The sequence below is a fragment of the Rhinolophus hipposideros genome (assembly GCF_964194185.1).
Source record: "Rhinolophus hipposideros genome assembly, chromosome: 14".
Taxonomy (NCBI): Eukaryota; Metazoa; Chordata; class Mammalia; order Chiroptera; family Rhinolophidae; genus Rhinolophus; species Rhinolophus hipposideros.
In genome coordinates, this window is record NC_138060.1 from 20229162 (window position 1) to 20244462 (window position 15301).

At 55.3% G+C, this 15301-nt stretch overlaps 1 protein-coding gene across 1 annotated transcript; it reads right to left on the reverse strand.

Moving 5' to 3' along the window:
• Nucleotides 1-151: 151 nt before the first annotated feature.
• Nucleotides 152-13510, reverse strand: ITIH3 (inter-alpha-trypsin inhibitor heavy chain 3). The gene is made up of 22 exons (XM_081071816.1): nt 13416-13510; nt 12795-12815; nt 11386-11549; nt 11194-11298; nt 10767-10929; nt 10075-10188; nt 8952-9077; nt 8560-8676; nt 8146-8314; nt 7442-7567; nt 6980-7161; nt 5572-5757; nt 5271-5410; nt 4480-4634; nt 3841-3855; nt 3082-3105; nt 2807-2842; nt 2542-2655; nt 1858-2062; nt 1022-1194; nt 725-836; nt 152-397 (listed from the first exon to the last, which is right to left on the reverse strand). The coding sequence occupies exons 1-22, from the start codon at nt 13506-13508 to the stop codon at nt 268-270; spliced, it is 2670 nt and encodes an 889-aa protein (XP_080927942.1). The 5' UTR covers nt 13509-13510; the 3' UTR covers nt 152-267.
• Between the last annotated feature and the right edge of the window lie 1791 nt (nt 13511-15301).

Sequence of the window (15301 nt, forward strand, 5' to 3'; positions counted from 1 at the left end):
ACCCCAAAAAACCCTGTCTTTCAGCTGCATTGGTGGGGACGCCCAGGAAGTTGCCTCCCTTGCATCCAGTCCCTCCTTTGAGCTACCTGGGGTCCCAGCTAGTGTGCCCTGGAGGAGGGGCTCCAAGAGGCATGCAGAGGCTGGCGGCGGTCTGGCTTCTGCCTCGGCCTTTATTATCGCAGCCCTCCCTTAGGCCCCACTTTGTGCCCCCGTTCCAGGTGTCAGGTGAGCTGAACCAGCCATCTCGGCAGGAGCTGGTATGTCTACTCAGAACAGGTCAGGGATGATGTAGTCACTGTGGACACCGTCAATCAGCCCTTGGCCATTATTGTGGACGAACCAGCAGGCCACCTTTGTGCCGATGCTGACATCCTTCCTGTAGTCTTTCTGGGAGCCCCTGGAGAAAGGAGAGAGATGCTATGATAGACAGGATAGGCAAGATGGCTGTTGTGCTCATGGACCCAAGGTTGAAAAAGGGTGTGAAGTTGCCAATTCTAGGAGTCCAGAACTCTTTTGGTCAAGAATGAGGTTGCATAATTACTCCTAAAGAGCCAAGTTTGGCCTTTACCTGATTAGGAAGGGTCTAGAGGGGGCCAAGATAACAGGGAAATGAGGGTACCCACAAAAGACAAGAGCCCACTGGGCTGATGTGCATGGGAGGAGAGAGTTCTTTCCTCCTGGCTTGTTACTGGGCAGGATGGGGCCATCAGAGGAGTCCCCTCACCTGGTGACTGTCAGCCGATGGTTCTTCACCACCATTGTAGCTTGTGGCTTTGTGGGGTCAGACCCTGGGTGGATGTCAGACACTTGAAAGTCAAAGGGGTGGAAGAATTGTCCTGGAAATAAAAACATTCACTGTCAGCCCCTGCCATCACCCTAGGTGACAGAGCCTCTGGCCTTCCAGGGTTAAGGCAAAGGCTGAATGGGGTATTGTGTACTGGGTCTGCAGTGACTAGGACGGCCTTTCACATGGATTTCCCCTTCTGCCATGACAGCAGCCTAAAGCTTGAACATTCCGTACCCAGCAGCCCATGTGTCTGTGCTGACATCCGGTGACTGTCTACCACATAGAAGCCCAGGAAGTCCTGGTGGACGGGGTGTTTCTTCCACACCTGGTGCAGGACAACCACAAAGGTAACCCCGTCTCCAAAGGAGACCACCATGTTCTTTCTCCTGTTGATCATCACGGACAGCCTAGGAGAGAAGAGGGCAGCAAGGAGCCCAGTGGCACCTGAATCAAGGGCAGCTTGGCAGGGCCTGCCTGTGCATGGCACCTGAGAGCACACAGACTCAAGGAACAGTCTCAGGAGTGACGGAGTAAAGACACCTCATGCGTGCTGACTATGCCCTCCCTGAGTGGATCCTTGCTCCTCTGTAAGCAGGAAAGGGGCTGTCCTGGGAGTCTGGAGCTGGGATCGAGCCCCAGCTCAGCCACTGGCTTCCTGTGTGAATTTCCTCTCTGAGCCTCAGTGGGAGTAAGAGTCATGCCCTTCCCACCAGGCTCTGAGCCATCTAAAGACATAGAGGAGAAGCTGAGTACTTTGAGAAGATACAAATAGGATTATTGTTATCATCAGATTGCCAGGTCCCACTAATGCTTTCGTCCACACAGTCCTTCCCTCAAGGGCAACCCTATGAACTGTCCAGCTACCAATTCTGCTTCTGACAGGGGCACCAGAGGTTAGGTGGGGTCCACCATGGTCACCTTCCCTGGGCAGGCAGGGGCTGAACGCCAAGACCACCAGTTTCTCCTGTGAACTGTATGGATCTTCTGTCCTGAGATTTCTCCAAATAGCTCAGCCCTCCTTAGATCCCCAGACTGTAACACTCCTCAGAGATCCAGTAGAGGGGCCTTACCCATCCTGTGTGACCTTGACTGTGTCCAGCCAGCTGAAAGTGCTCTGTGCAGCCCCATTCCACAGAGTAATCTTCTCTGGCGTTACCTCAATCCGGAAGTCCATCTGAGCGTTGGCAATGCCCAGTTTGCCAAAGTAAGTCTTTCTGGTCTCGGAGTTAGGGCTTCCTGTCTTGTCACCGATGATCTGCCCATTGACTGTGAGGCCTGCCAGAGGCACGGAGCAGTGAGAGGCCAGCGAGACCTTCTGCATCCAGCTGGCCTGTAAGGATGTGCCTTCCCCCTCAGCCAGACGTGCTGAGAAGTAGCAGACTGGGGCCCCCAGTGGAGACCAGAAATTCAGAGCTAAACCTACTTGTTCCCAGACACCATGGTGGTGAGGGCCCACATTGTAGGTCTTCCCCTTACCTGGGCCAGGGAGTGTTGTAAATACTATAGTAGAGAAAAACTATTCCCCAGATATAGGCTGTGATCTGCCCTCAGGGCCATGCCACCCTTAACTCTAACCATCGCGCCAACACACCGGCCCTTGGGGGACGTGGTGAGCCCGTGGTTCCAGACAGCCCCCTCCAGGATGTAATCTGCATATGAAGATGGGTGTGTTATGGTCAGGCAGAGTGAGGACTTGGTCCGTGCACCTTCCCTAGGGACTCCAGGCCTTCGCAAGAAAAGCTCATGGCCCCCACCTGTAACGGGGTCCTGAATGAGGCGCAGCACTGTGCCTGGTTCCTCGTCAATGTTGAAGCAGATGGCATCATCTTTCTCCGCGACTTGAATGATGAAGTGGGGGTCTCCATCCACTGAGGGCACATCAGAGAAGGGGCTGGCTCCCAGAACCTCTCGCTGTTCCAGGGGCTTCCCCTCGCCTCCTGGCCCCTGGGGGATGGGCTCCTAGAGAGGTAGGAGGCCCTGGGCCCTGAGCCTCACCCTGGGAGGAGCCGGGGAACTCACCATAGTAGTAGGGGTTTACTGGAGCCTGGTAGCTGTCTGTGGACGCAAAGGGAGAGAGCGCTGAGCTAAACAGCTAAGCAAGCAGGCCTGTTTAGAGTTTGGTTCATGTTCCTCCCCTTCCTGCTCCTTAATGTTCTCCACGTTCGCCCCCTGTCTCCTCAGGATCCAACCATCCGCCTGTCCCAGAGAGCCGATTCAGAAGAGACTCCAGTGGGGAGCCGCACAGGGCCAGGATCTGGCCAGTGGGCGGGGGCAGTGCGGTAGCATGTACTCACTCAGGTAAGCCATGGAGGGGATCACTGAAAAAAGAAGCCAAAGGGCAGTCATGAGAGGGGTCTAGGGTTCCCTCTCCCCCAACCCCGTACCTTCTGCCTGTCTTGGGGCTACTGGTTCCCAGTGAAGCCCCAATCCTGACAGAGGGTAGCAATGTGACCCTTGGGTTTAGGCCGTAGAGACGGGGGCATGCCCAGGGAACTTCTTTCTAGGGTTGGTGGTATTAAGTTGGTACAAAAGTAATTGTGGTTATTGCAATTATTTTTAATTTTTTGAACTGCAATTACTTTTGCACCAGCCTAATAGTACAGAGTGCTGTGAATTCCTGCTCAGGCACTGGAAACAGGTTGCCTGGGCCGAAATCCTGGCTTGGCCACCTGCTGACTGAGCTCTTAAGCAAATACATAACCTCTATGGCTGTCTCCTCACAGTAAAATGGGAACTTAAGAGCACTCCCTCGAGGGTATGTGCCTGATATGGGAAACTGCTCATTTTGCAAGTCACAGAATATTCTCATATTGGTTTTCCCTCCTTGGGCAGGGGAAGCCACCCCCATCCAAGTGACAAGGACCGCAAGGCTCAGAGAGGGGCACGGCTTGGCCCAGGGTTGCTCATGTGTTGGCAGCAGAGCCGAGACCTGAGCCCAGGCGTCCTGCGTGGCCCTTCCTAGTCTGGGCATCCCCAGTGCACTTGGCAAGGCGACCCTGGTTCTCTCTTATCGCCTTCCTGGGACACCCACCCAGCTGCTGACTGAAGCTCACCTGTATCCGCAGCCCCTGTGAGGGAGGAAGAGGGAAAATGTGTTAGAAGCCACATACTGCTGGTGGCAGGACCGATGTGACCAGCTTGCTGCCTGTCCAGCCAGCCCTAGGCTAATGGCCTCCTAGCAGCCAGCGATACTCCCACTGGGTATCCCCTGGAACCAGGAGCTCCTGGAGGCCAGAGGCCTGGTCTGGACCAGCTCTTTGCCTCCCATGCCTCCCAATGCCAACCCCCAACCCCTACCCCAAGCCCAGTTGCAGGGATACTCAGGGTCCCAGCCTCTAGCTCTCAGGTCTTTTTCCTGTCACAGTCCCCAGGAGCATGCTCCAGGCCTAACTTAAAGGCTGGAAGTGCTTACCCTTTCTATGTTGCAGTCTATGTTCCTTTGCTGGAAATGACCCTGAGCAGAGAGCCCCTATATTCATATCCCTTTAGACACTCAGAGAATCCTGTGCACCCCACACCCCACTGTACATGCAGGCAGCTTTACTCCCTCCACAATGCCCTCCCCAGCGCCTGGACAATTTCCCTGGACCTGCCTCTCTTTCATAGGTTTGAGTATCCCCAGCTTGGCCCACCCCTCTTCTGGGTACCCAAGGCCCGGGTCCTGGAGGAAGGCCTCCACTCTCTGTGCCCACCTTCCCCAGGTTTGTCAGCAATGGCCATCTGGTTCTTATTGTCCTCAGGCTTGGTCACCACCATGGAGGTCAGAGGAGTAACAAAGTGGTACTTGAGGGACAAGTCTAGGGCATGGGCTGTAAGGTTCTCCTTCTCGTCACCCTGGGCGTTCTTGCTGTGAAGAGCAGCAGGGCAGGAGGTCAGCGTGCAGAACAGCTCCCTGCCTGCTTTGCTGCTCTGATTCCCAGCACCAGGCCCAGAGCCCCAGAGGCAGTTCAGGTCCCCTCTCCCCAGGGTGCCCACTAGCACTCAGAAAAATCTGGTTCACCGTCTCCCTGGGACAGATGGATAGGATGTGCTTCCTCTCTGAGGGGGCCTCAGTTTCTCTATGTATAAAATATAAGGGGCTTCAAATGGCTACTACAACAATCATTCATGATGAGTGTCCAGCACATGCCAGACCCTGCAGCAGGGGCTAATTCCATCTAAAAGAAGCCTGACGTGGTCCTCTCAAATGCGCCCAGCCTCTGCCCTCTGGGGCTAAGGTATGACCAGCCTTCAGTTGTGTTCAACCTCATCATCACTGCCCCCAAATGTCAGACTGGGCTCGGCCTCTGGAAAAACATTCGGAAGGGCTTGGTGGAAAACTGGGCAGGGCAGCTGGGGGTGTGCGTGGGTGCACTTCCCGGGGTGTGGCCTAGTCTTGCTCCTCTTGGGCACCCCCCAGAGCAGAGCCAGCACAGGGAGGTTTTGGGGCAGTGCCAGGAGCCTGGCATGGGACCCAGCTATGTGAGGGGTGGGCCAGGGTCACCGTTTCTCCAGCAGCTGCTCAATGGTGAGGTAGGCCCAGAGCCGCTCGATATAGTTCCCAAAAATGTAGTCCCGCTCCTTTAGGGCCTTCTCCATCTCCTTCATGTCCACTTCCTCTGTGAAGGTCAGGTCGCTGACGGCCTGGGCAGGGGTAGAGAATATGAGAGGCTTGAGGGCTGCAGGCCTGGAGCCAGTGGGTCCGATTCAGGGGCTGCCACTCCTGGACCATCCGCCAGGTCGCCAGAGCCCCGTCAGTGCCTACCCCCCATGCCTGGCTTACATGTGGGCGCTGGCCCGCTTACCCCATGGCCCTTCACATCTGCCTTAAAGTTGTTCATGTCCTCGTCCACCAGACGCCCTGCCACCACGATCTCAGAGCCATCATAGAAGTGCTTGTAAGTGTTCTGGGTGAGGTCCAAGATGGCATTCTCGGGGTACTCCACCTCCACACCTGTCAGCAGTGGGTTGGCCACCTCTTCATAGAAGCCCTGGAGTCCAAATGGGTGCCCTGGTGATCTCAGGCCACCAGGGCAGGTGTGCATGGAGAGGACAGAGTGGGCGCTCTCCCACTGACACTTCTGAAGGTTGATGAGTCCCGCAGGCTGGGCCAGGCCTGGGTCCTGGTCTCCACTACTACACGTCCCTGCCTGCCTGTGCCCTTCAGTATGTGGGAGCCCTCCCTGTCCCCCTAGGCAGAGACTGGGAAGAATAAAAGAGGTAAGGACAGAGTCTTGGCACATAGAAAATACTCAAGAAATGTTTGTTGGAATGAAAGGAAGAAGGAGAGAAGGAAAGGCTAACTAGAAAAGGAGATATGGGGGGGGAGCAGACGGGAATGAAGGCACAGGAGGTCCACTGCAGAGGTGGAAACACTTATTAGAACACACACCTGTGACGGGAAGAGTGGGGTTGCCTGATTTAGCAAATGAAAAGACAGGACATGTCGCTAAATTAGAATGTCAGATAAACAAGAAGTTTTTGTTATAAGTACATCTGTTATGGGATGAATTGTGTACCCTAAAATACATAGGTGAAATTCCTTACCCTCAGGACCTAACGTATGACCAAATTTGGGGGTAGGGTCTTTACAGAGGTCACCAAGTTAAAGTGAGGTCATTGGGGTGGGCCCCAATCCAATATGACTGGTGTCCTTATGAAAGGGGAAATTTGGACCCAGAGACAGACACACAGGGAAGATGATGTGAAGAAACGGGGAGAAGACAGCCATCTACAAGCCAAGGAGAGAGGCCTGAAAGAGGCTTCCTTCACAACCCTCAGAAGGAACCACGCCAGTCAGCACCTTGATTTTGCACTTTGAGCCTCCAGAACTGGGAGACAGTCGGTGTCTGTTGTTTAAGCCACTCAGTTCGTAGCACTTTGTTATGGCAGCCCTAGCAAACTAACGCAGTGTCCTGTGCAATATTTAGGTCATTCTTATAGTAAAAAATTACTAGTTTTTTTCATCAGAAATTCCTATTTAACTGATGTCCTTTATTTGATCTGGCAATCCTATGAAGGAAGGAAGTGTGTTCTGTGTAGCCTGAGGACAAAATCAGAACCGTTAGTGATGGGAAAGAACTAACCAGATGTAGATTTCAACCTTAGAGGAAAATAAACTCTTTCTAATAAGTGAAATTGTCACATGATGGAACAGCTTCCTGAGGAAGGAGTGAGTGCATCATCCCTGGAGGCATGCACGACAAGGCATACCTGCAACTGCAAGTTGGCGTCAGAATCCTCATAAATGCGCCGGGCAAGCCCATGATTCTCCAGGGCCATGCTTTCCAGGAAGTTATAATTCAGGTTGTTCCCAAAGCCCAGGTTATATAAGGGGAACTTGCCCCCAATGGCGTTCCGTACATTCTCCTGGATTTTGGAGGGTCTGCTTTCACCTGCAGGAGAAAGCGGTGTTCACACTCTAGCCACAGCCCTGACACCTGTCTGGACTGTCTGAAGAGATTTGACTCCTGCACGTGCAGAGCTCATGGCCACGACCCCTTGTGGTGGCAAAGGGTGGGGAGCCCTGGCAGGAGGAGGCAGGGCCCTGCCCCTGGGGCTCACAGGCTGTGGGGTCCCTGGGGAGAGCTGTGCAAGGTCTTGCAGCAAACAGGCTACAGAGCCAGGAGCGGCAGCCAGGCACTGCGGCGCAGTCAGCATGGGTGCTGGCCTCACCAACATTGGCATCCCCGTCGGTCAGCATGATGACGATGGAGGTACTCCTCTGCGGGACTCTGTGCTCCTCCCGGGCCTTGTTCAGCATGCTGATGCCTCTCAGCAGCCCGTCGTTGATGTTGGTCACTGGCACACAGACAGACAGCACCGTGGGAGGGGGCCGGCAGGGGCCGGGATGAAGGAGGGTGGGACAGCAGGCCCTGCTCATGTGCCCCAGGACGCGGTGGCACTTGCTCAATACTGACTAGTGAGTGAAGAATGAACGATTCAGTCTTTCAAAAGGGGATACAAAGACTGAACTCTCAGGGTTGCCGGAAGGCTAGGAGTACATGGTGACTGTAAAAGCAATTTGGAAAACAGTCAGATGCACTCCCAGCCCCTCACTGGGAGGAGAGCAGCAGTAAAGACATCATTTGTGATTTTCCATCAGAAACAGCCAACGAAATGGGTTCTCTGTTGCCTGATCTTGGTGGGACGTGTGGGGCACCAGGATCATGGCTTAGAAACAGAAACTGGGTTTTCCTAAACTACAGAGAAAACACCCTGATATCAAGCCTAAGGACCCCCACGCCCCAACTCCCACCTCTACCCCCAGGCAGGGTCTGCAGGGCCTGGGCCAGCAGTCTGTGCCCCAAGGAGAGGGAAACAGGCTGCACAGGCACAGAGGGAACAGTGGGAGCCCCTGCTCTCCCCTCTGTTCTTACTTCCTTGATCTTGAATACTCCTCACAAAGGCCCTGGCCTCCTGGATGTTCTCAGGTGTTGCTTGAACTAAATTCTCTTTCCAAGTGGACACATCTCCACTGAACAGGATGAAATTCAGGAAGTCATCCTTTTTCACATCATCCAAGATTTTGAGGAGGGCATCCTTTGTCTGGGAAAGAGAAAGACAAACAGTCAAGAAGCTGGGAGAGGGAGCAGCAGACACCCTGTGTCTTCCCAGCCCTGTGGGTGGTGGGGCCTATGCTGTCTGCAACAAAAGGTGGCGGATGCTTTGTGCCATTTTAAAAATCCTGTCCCACACCTTCCTCTTTCCCTGGAAGTATCAGCTCTGTCCACTTAAAAAAAAAAATCTCTCTCTCTCCCATCCGTCACCCCGACTTGCACAGAGGAGAGTACCTGCTCCATTTTCCGACCCTGCATGGAGCCGCTGACGTCAATCACGAAGACTATGTTCTTAGGCACCACGGGAAGGCCTTGAGGAGCAAAGAAGTGCACAAAGTAGCCATTGACTACCTGGAAAGGGGAAAGAGAGACTGGAAGCCAGGTATCCTTTTAGCAACTCACGTTGGTTACTCTTGCAAATAGAAGCAGACTTTCGCAGCCCAAGAAGATGTCTGTTTCCACCCTCCAGGGGAGGCCACACAGGCTCTGGGCTGCCTGCCATGCCCATGCCCTGCAGGAAACTCGGCCTTGGGCTGAGGCTCTGGGCAACTGTCGCCCCTCCCACACCAGCCCTTACTCCACCTTGACTGGGAATCGACAGCCTGATGGAGCCAGTAGGAAGGTACCTGCACGTTGGCTGGAGACTCTCTGTTCACATCGTAGGTGATAATGAACTCTCCGTTGATGAGGGAGTCTGTACAGGTAGGGCATGAACGCTGTTGATCCAAGCTCGGCTTGAAGGACACATGGCCCTGAGGGAGGGAGATTGAGGGACTGATTAGCGTGGCCAGGGCCTGCCTATTGCAGAGCTCGGGCCACGGGCTGCCCTCATGGGGAGGAGCCCGGAGGTGGGCACCTGGGCAGTCCTGCCACCATCCGGCTGACACTGGCCTTTCTGAGTACCCTTCTCCCCGGGGAGATCGGGGAGCCATGAAGGGCAAGGGCATTGTCTGATTCAGCCTTTCTCTCTCCCTGTTCAGTGGGCCCCACAAGTCCTGTGGTTCAGCCTGCTTGGCACTTGGCACTGAGAAGTCAGGGAGGGCAGTTTTGCACTATGAAAAGGAAGTTCATGGTGGGTGGTAGTGCATGTGTTGGTGCCAAGAGGAGGGGCTGGGGAAGGACGCAGAGCAGGGAAGTGGGAGAGGGTCCAGGGCAGGGCCGTAGCCCTGCGGACGCCAGCAGCCCTCTGAGTGTGCTCCGCAGACCGGACCACACTGGAAGCCCTGATTAAGTGAGGCTTGCTGTCCGTGGAAACATTGATGCATCTACTGCCCACAACCAGCAAGACCCTGGAATAGCTGGGGGCTTTGGGGACTAGAGGCAAGCACCAGCACCAAGAAGGAAGTGCCCTTTCATCTTCCGCTCCTCAGTGTAGAGTCAGATCTAAATAGTCCCTCTGGTCTCAGTCTCCTTATCTGTAAAGCAGGGACAGTAAGTAACCTGCCCTGCTTAGGTAGAATGAGACCCAGCTTTTTAAATGGCTCCCCTGTCCCTCCCGTACAGTTGACACCCGTTTCTCTGGTGGGTCCTCACCAGCAAGCAGCCCTCTGCCTTCAGCATCCTCACTCCTCACCCAGGTGGCCAGGGAGGCATTGACGGTTGCAGATTTATCCCCCTGCCACACACACACACACACACACACACACACTCACACACACTTGCATCAGCCAAGCCCTGGGGCTCAGTGTGGTCCTGCTAGGGTCTGTGTTCCTACCCCTGCCCCCCAGGCCTGAGAGGCATCCACACCACCTTTTTGCCCGAGAAAGACTTGGTGAGGGCACTGCCCAGGACGTCATTGGTGATGAATGAGGCCTTAGCGTCCAGTGTACTGATGCCCTGGGGCTCAAAGATGTCTGCCTCGATCTGAAATGTCCAAAGGTAAGGAGGTGTCACTCAGTAATGCAGAGGCCAGCGTCCAGGACAAGGCCGAGGCGAAGGAGATGGGTCAGTGCAGGGACCAGGTTGGCCACACTCGCCTCCCGGGTCCAGAGCCAGCAGCCATGGTCTAGTGACATCTCTGTGATGGCCACACCTGGTGTCTCCCACCAAGAAAATGACCAAAAGGGCCGTCAGTGGTACTCTGACCCCACATCTCTCCCATAGATGGAGTTCAAATTCCACCACCAAAGAGTTTCCTTTGGCTTTCAGCTCTGACGTGGGTAAAATACCCCCATAACCAGTTACAAGCTCTCCAGAGACGCTTTGTCAGGTTGCCCCAAGGGCCCAGCACTTAAGGATGTGAGTGAGTCCAGCCCAGCCCCCTTCCCTTGGCCCAGGTGCTGTGGCCAGAACCTCTGTAACTCTCCCAAGCTTCCTCAGCCGAGTGGTGGGGCCTGGACTTCTGCGTTCTGGCCCCTGCTCTGGCCTCTGCCCCAGTGACCGTCCCCCAGCTCACACCCTCATCCACAGTTTCAGCGGGAGCCGCAGGGGCGCTTCATTACCTCAAAGTGCTTCACCAGTTGCTTGGGCTGGACCTTGAGGTACATCTCATACTTGCCCTTGTGCCTCTTCAGCAGCTCCTCATAGGTGAGCTCAAAGGTGACCCTGCTGCCCGCAGCTACATTGACCGAGACTGTGAATTTCTCCAGCTTCCTCCCGGAGGCCCTGAATGGGGGTGCAAGACAATGTCTGCCCCCACAGATGGCACAGCTCCTGCAGTCCCAGGCCTTGGATTCGAGTCCCAGCCCCTTGGGGAAGACACCTTCCCACTCTAAGCCTCAGTTGAAAATGGGAGAATATTGTGAGAATTACGGGCACATTTTGCAATAATAATAGTAATAGCAACAACAATAACCATTGCAGCTATAATTGTTGTTCGCATCCCTTGAAGCCCAGATGTTCTCCCCAAAGCCTGGGGTCCATACTCACTTGACCAAGCCAGCGGTCTTGCCCTGGGACACAGCCTTTTCATATTGCTTCTTGGCGACTTCCTTCTCCTTGACATTACCAGAGTATGTAACACCATTGATGGTCCTGCAGGGAAAGGAAGTTGGGCGGGGCTCAAGCTGGGCCAGACTGCCCCCCACCCAGCCCAGAGCCAGCAGCCATGAGGACACCCACAAGGAGAAGTTGGTGATGAAGGCTGTCTTGGGAAGCTCCACGTCAAAGGAAACCTCCTTGGCGGTGTTTGCCCGGTTGATGGTCTTCGTGGTGACAACATTGTGAGCAAAGCGGGAGGTCACCTTGCAGCTGATCTTCGTGCTATAGATCTCAATGTCATCGGCCTGTGGAAGCGGGAGCGGGAGTGGAGGTAACAGTGCTGACCTGCCAGCTGGGCCACTGGGAAACCAGGTCTTCCACCTGGCCATTCCCCTCCCAAGGTCCCTTTCCACATTCCCAAGCTCCTGCCTGGTAAGTGACCCCCCCCACTGTCCCAGTCACCCATGTTGGAAGCCTGGGTGGAGTCCTCCATCCCCATATTCAGGCGCCCACCATGGTTCTGATCGTGGGCACCTGGCTAGTCCTTCTGCCTTCGGGCGCGTGCCGACCTTTCTCAGCACCTCTCTCCCCTAGGAGATCAGGGGCTTCTTGGGGGGGCAGGGGCTTTGTCTGATGCAGGCCTTTGTTTCTCCCTGTTCCCTGAGACCACAAGTTCCTGAGCTCAGCCTACCTCGTTGCTCAGCAGCAAGAAGTCATTTAGGGAGGGGAGTTTTAAACCATGAAAAGGAACTTCGTGTTATGCCAAGAGGAGCGGGAGGTGGGAGGGAGCAGAGGAAGAGGGGGAGGAGACCCTGCTCTGCCTCCTTAACCCTATAATCTTTCCAGGCAGCTGTAGCCAGTGACATTTTGTGAAACCCCAAATCTGACCCTGCCCACCTCCCACTAAAGCCCTCCCATACTCCCCATCACCCTCAGGGTAGTGTCCCCAGGGCTCTGAGAACCTCCAGGCAGGCTCGACCTCCTCCACTCCACCTGCTCCAGCCGAGCCAGGGTCAGCGGCCTGTCCTGCTCACCTTTCACACCTCCACTTAGAATGATCACATTCACACACACACGCAGTTGTGTCGTTTGGTAATTGCCTGATTCTGTCTCCCAAATAGGTACTCATTTCCTGCATCGAAGGGGTGTGTGGGGCGGGCCTTCTTGCCCTCAATACCCTCTTTCCCACGGGGTGGGGGTGGACCGAGGGTGGCTCTAGGGAGATGTCTGGTTTAAATATGGATATCTAAAGATGCTTCGTGAGGGTGTGATGGGACCATTCACGTGTGTCCCCTGCCCAGCCTGGTACTGGCAAGTGCCTAGTGTTTGTGGAAGGAAGGCCTGTTGGAATGGCTGTCATCCTGAGCGGCATCTGGTGAGGTTCCGAGGGGCATGGTTCTAGGGCACTTTTTCCCGGGCGTTTTGAGTCGCATGGGAGTCTGCCAGGGCAGGGGGCCGTGAGCTGTTTGCCAGCTGTGAGGGACCTGCTGTTGTGTAACATCTCCGTCCTGCCCTACCCCACCCTGCCCATCCCTGGTGAAAGTCCTCACCCTTTCCGGCAGGCTCCGTTTCTGCAAAAACAAAGACAAACATAGAGGTCAGGCTGAGGCGAAGGCCACTTAGTCGGGGCCAGGGTGAGGCCAGAGTGACCCCCACACCTTGAGGGGCCTCTGGACATAGGACCCACCCGGAGCCACATGCCAGAGTAGGAAGGGGAAACTGAGATCTGGAGAGGGCAGGTCTCCAGGCTACCCAGGGGAGTATTCCCTGTCCCACATACCCCGACTCACTCTGCCTTGCCCTGCACTCCAGGCCCCTGAGGCCTCCTCTCAGAACACCTCGCCACCACTGCACCCCACAGGGCTCAGCTCAGCCCTTCTTAGAGGCTTCTGCCCTTTTCTCAGATGTGGCCCTTCATAGGTTCTCAGTGAGGTTAGCATTTCCTGATGCATCACCCATTTCACAGGTGGGGAAGCATTGGTGCAGGGAGATTTAAGAGCCTTGCTCAGGATTAGATGGCAGCTTTGGAGCCCAGTTCTCCTAACACCCAGCCCTGTCCCCTGCAGCTCACTGCCCAACCCTCTCCCTCCGCCTCACCCATGTAGAGGACCGCCCAGGCTGGTACCTCTGCTGGTGTGACGGCCCGGATGGTGAATAGGGGACAGATTTACCTCAAGCAGCCGGGAGGGACTTCTTGGGAAGCTGGGGACCACCAAGCCGGAGAGCAGGGCCAAGATGATGCAGGGCCATTGAACAGACGCCATCACTGGGCACACAGGCCTGACTTGCTGTCTTTATATGAGCCAGCTGACCAGTCGGGTCAGTGACCTGCAGTGCAGGGTGGGAGGATCAGGGGGCGGGAGGCTGTCTGGGAAGCCGGGGCGTGGGTGGAATAACGGGACTTGGATCTGCCTGGACCAAGGGGGCCCAGTGGGTATTGTCAACAGTGTTGGGACTTTACTCCCAGTGGCTGGGGGACATGGAGAGCGCAGAAGCTGTGTGCTGGCAAAGGAGCCCTGGGACTCCCTGGGTGGGGGCAATAGTGACCGGATGTGGAGTCATATTTATAGCAAATGGCATCGTTCGGCATCGTTGCCTCTTCCCCACACCACTAACATGGCCTCTGGATTGCCGCCGCCCCCTTCTCCAGGCAGCCAAGGCTCAGAAGCAGATCCATCACTCTTGAGGCTCTGACCTCCACGGCCGAAGCCTTCGCTCACTGTGCTTCTGTGGATCTCGTGGCCCCAGGGAAAGGACAAACCCCAAGTCCTATGATCCCGCTCTCTCTGCAATCTGCCTCCAACTTGCTTTTCTGAGTTTCCTCTCTTCCCACTGGCATGCCCTCCCCTTCTCTGCGCCTTGCAGCTCTCAGTTCTGCCAGCTCCAGTCCCTCCTTCCTCTTTGGGCCCCTACCCTCACCACAGGAAGCCCTGCTCTGTCGTTACCCTGTGTTGAGGTTTGCACATTTAAGACTGTGCAAACCACCTCTAGACTCCAGACTTCTGCGGGGCCAGGCCATGTCACATTCATCCTTGCATTCCCAAGGCCTGGCCAGGGACTCAGCAGCCCTCAACCTCTTAAAGAGTCATTCTCCAAAAGTCTCCAGTGAGGCTGGAGGGCTGGCCTCCAGGACAATGGGAGCTGCAGAGGCAGGGTCTGGTCCCCTCCTCCTCAGGACTGGGAACTCCTGGGCCCCACCAGGACCCTGCCAGCCCCCGAACCTCCCAGAGTGGTAACCATGTACCTGCCATACCCATGCTCTTCTGAGCAAAGTGACCCCCGACTCAGCCACTACTCAGTGGAGTTGGTGAGGAAGCTAGTGTATGGATTCTGTCATGGCCGTGCTGAAAGCTCTGCACCTGACTGTGAGATGTACAGAGAACTGACTGCTAGGAACAAAGAGGCAGTGAGAAACTGCCTTATCTCCAAATGGAATTTTCTAAGAGGGAAAACTCAAAATAAGAATTCTGAGGCTGCTCAAGAGGCCCCTGAGGGACACCTGGGGACTTGGAGGGAGCCAGAGTCGTCATGCAGAATTTAGAATTAAATGGAATTTAAGAAATCTTCATGTTTACCCCATTTTCTCTCTATACAGGAGGGGAAAATGAGTCCTGAAATGGGCTGGGCCTTGCTCACAGTGACCAGCCAGCCAGCAGCCCACAGCTCTCCCTCAAGAGGCCAGGCTACTCCAGACAACAGGTTGGTTTCTGAGACCCCATTGACTGCCCCCCAGCCTGCCACTGAGAGCTGTGTCCCCTGGGCCCTGGGGCAGCCGTGCAGCTCAGCATTTGTGTCATTGATCTGGGCCCTCGTGGGCCTTGTTTGGAGTGGGAACTGAACAGAAGCCAGCAGAGAACAAGCAGAAACCCTTTGGAAAGAAGTGGGTGGAGGCCCATCAACTTTCACCTGAAGGGCCAGCAGCTCCCCAAAGTGTAGTTTCACCTCGCTGCACCCTGTGACATTGCACTTATCTGGACCTAAGGCAAAGCCAAGGAAAGGAAGGAACCCTGCTGGGGTATTTCAGGAACCAGTGTAAGGAGCCAGCAGGTGGGCTGCC